Source organism: Takifugu flavidus, chromosome 8 (assembly GCF_003711565.1).
Source record: "Takifugu flavidus isolate HTHZ2018 chromosome 8, ASM371156v2, whole genome shotgun sequence".
In the NCBI taxonomy this organism is placed as follows: domain Eukaryota; kingdom Metazoa; phylum Chordata; class Actinopteri; order Tetraodontiformes; family Tetraodontidae; genus Takifugu; species Takifugu flavidus.
This window is the reverse complement of record NC_079527.1, coordinates 15942209-15944708: the sequence shown is the minus strand read 5'-3', so window position 1 is coordinate 15944708 and position 2500 is coordinate 15942209. Positions and strand designations below refer to the sequence as shown.

General features: G+C 48.3%; 2 protein-coding genes across 5 annotated transcripts in view; both read right to left on the bottom strand.

Annotated features, from left to right (window-relative positions):
- Positions 1-674, bottom strand: part of nppb (natriuretic peptide B) — a 1252-nt gene extending 578 nt beyond the window's left edge. Inside the window, exons 1-2 of the mRNA XM_057041468.1 lie at positions 241-674; positions 1-139 (exon numbers count right to left, since the gene is read on the bottom strand). The exon at positions 1-139 is cut by the window's left edge and continues 147 nt beyond it. Coding sequence (XP_056897448.1) covers positions 1-139; positions 241-345 — 244 coding nt within the window. The 5' untranslated portion in view covers positions 346-674. The remainder of the gene's footprint in view (positions 140-240) is intronic.
- Positions 675-1809: 1135 nt separating this feature from the next.
- Positions 1810-2500, bottom strand: part of nppal (natriuretic peptide A-like) — a 2232-nt gene continuing 1541 nt past the window's right edge. For 2 of the 4 annotated variants that reach the window (XM_057041464.1, XM_057041465.1), the window contains exons 4-5: positions 2165-2474; positions 1810-1919 (exon numbers count right to left, since the gene is read on the bottom strand). In XM_057041464.1, coding sequence (XP_056897444.1) covers positions 2169-2474 — 306 coding nt within the window. In that variant the 3' untranslated portion in view covers positions 1810-1919; positions 2165-2168. Of the gene's footprint in view, positions 1920-2164; positions 2487-2500 lie in introns of all 4 variants that reach the window. The other 2 variants (XM_057041466.1, XM_057041467.1) reach the window with 2 other exon arrangements.

Genomic DNA, 2500 nt, shown 5'->3' with positions numbered 1-2500 from the left:
TCTCCACTGGTCTGATTTGGTCTCTGTTGGCTGTCTGCTTCATGCTTCCCACAGGTTCCAGGCTCTCACTGTTTGCTGGAACCATTTGGTCCTCCTCAGTCTCCTCTGACATGGACTCCTCAAGTTTGTGAAGAATCGCCTGAAACAATAGGAACTGCTGATTTCTCCACACAAGAAGGTGATCAGCCATTATGGGAGGTTTGGTTTGGAACCCTGTCACTTCATCTTCCCCTCACTCACCTCCAACACGTCCACGTCGGTGTCGCTCAGGACTGGGAAGGAAGTGGAGAGCGGCAGGTTGAAGATGAGGAGAAGCCCACAGATGGAGACGAAAGACACCACCATGTTTCTCTGACCGTTCTTCTTGCTTTCAGCAGATTGCTCACGTTGTCTCTTTGCTGGTTTCCTGTTGAGTTGCTGGAGCTGCAGCAACCAGGCTCCTTTATACTCCAACCTGACACATATTGGAGTGCCAGGAATCGGAGCCACATTTCTGACACCTGCTCCTGATAACAGGCAGTGCCCTTTTAAAGGCCCGTCTCTCCGATAGGGAACATCCGTATGATTCCCTCAGCTCGGTTGGCTACGTAGAACATTGTTGTGTCTCACATCCCGGAAGCAGCTGGACTGGGATGAGTGTGGGAAACATCTCCTCTGAAGGGCCTCTCAGCCTCACCAGGAACCAGTGAACAATTCCGAAGGAATTCCAGACGAGTTCTTGATGGGTGCTGGATTTACCAACAGCTGGACAGGATGGATGATGGATGGATGGATGGATGGATGGATGGATGGATGACAGACAGATAGATAGATAACAGGTGATAACAGGTAATGAGTGATAACAGGCGATAACAGGCGATAACAGGCGATAACAGGAGATAACAGGAGATAACAGGTGATAACAGGGGATAACAGGAGATAACAGGGGATAACAGGTGATAACAGGGGATAACAGGGGATAACAGGTGATAACAGGGGATAACAGGTGATAACAGGGGATAACAGGTGATAACAGGTGATAACAGGGGATAACAGGAGATAACAGGTGATAACAGGGGATAACAGGTGATAACAGGTGATAACAGGGGATAACAGGTGATAACAGGGGATAACAGGTGATAACAGGAGATAACAGGAGATAACAGGCGATAACAGGAGATAACAGGAGATAACAGGTGATAACAGGGGATAACAGGAGATAACAGGTGATAACAGGGGATAACAGGAGATAACAGGTGATAACAGGGGATAACAGGGGATAACAGGTGATAACAGGGGATAACAGGGGATAACAGGTGATAACAGGAGATAACAGGAGATAACAGGGGATAACAGGAGATAACAGGTGATAACAGGTGATAACAGGGGATAACAGGTGATAACAGGGGATAACAGGTGATAACAGGGGATAACAGGTAATAACAGGAGATAACAGGTGATAACAGGGGATAACAGGTGATAACAGGAGATAACAGGAGATAACAGGTGATAACAGGTGATAACAGGAGATAACAGGGGATAACAGGTGATAACAGGTGATAACAGGAGATAACAGGTAATAACAGGAGATAACAGGTGATAACAGGAGATAACAGGTGATAACAGGGGATAACAGGTGATAACAGGTGATAACAGGTGATAACAGGTGATAACAGGTGATAACAGGGGATAACAGGTGAGCATAGCACAGCTGCGGCAGCTGCTTCAGGGTTTGTCATCAGTTTAATGCTCACTTCTGAATTTTAAACATCAGAACACTTTTGTTGTGGAGTTACTCTGTAATTAATATGTAATAAGACTTCTTCAGACTTTTGTGGAAAATAGTTATTTTAATAGAATGCAAAAATGCATGGTGATGACTGGCAGGAAGTGTGACCTATGACCTGGAGCCTCGGCGGTCACATGACGACGCTCCGCCTCTGAAACCAGAGCAAACACACCGTTAATGCTGTTACACTTTACACACTGACTGTGGATATTTGACTACAGATGTCTGACATCACTTCCTGATGACTGATTCACAGACGTGTCCTTCAAATGACCCCTGGTTCCCAACACGGGTCCAAACTGGTTCTGCCTCTCTGCCTGAAACCTGCCTTTGGTTCTGACTCATTTCTGATAACAGGTTTCTGATATCAAAGCGACACCTTAGTTTGTTTCCCACCTGATCAGCAGCCGAGTCCGCTGAAGGAGCCGATTCTGGCCAAACGGACCCCGAAGCAGCTCCTCAGACCCCCCTTCTTATAGCGGCTCCTGGAGCGCTTGGAAGTCCTCAGCAGATCTTTGAAGAGCCGCATCAGAACATCGTCTTTCTGCAGCGCCCAGGTGGAGGAGTCCAGTTGTGCTCTGAGCAAAACGTCACCTGTGCCCCGCCCCCGCTCCTGCACCTCCTCCTGCTGCTCCTGCACCTCCTCCTGCTGCTCCTCCTGCTGCTCCTGCACCTCCTCCTGCACCTCCTCCCGCTGCTCCTGCACCTCCTCCTGCTGCTCTGCACCTCCTC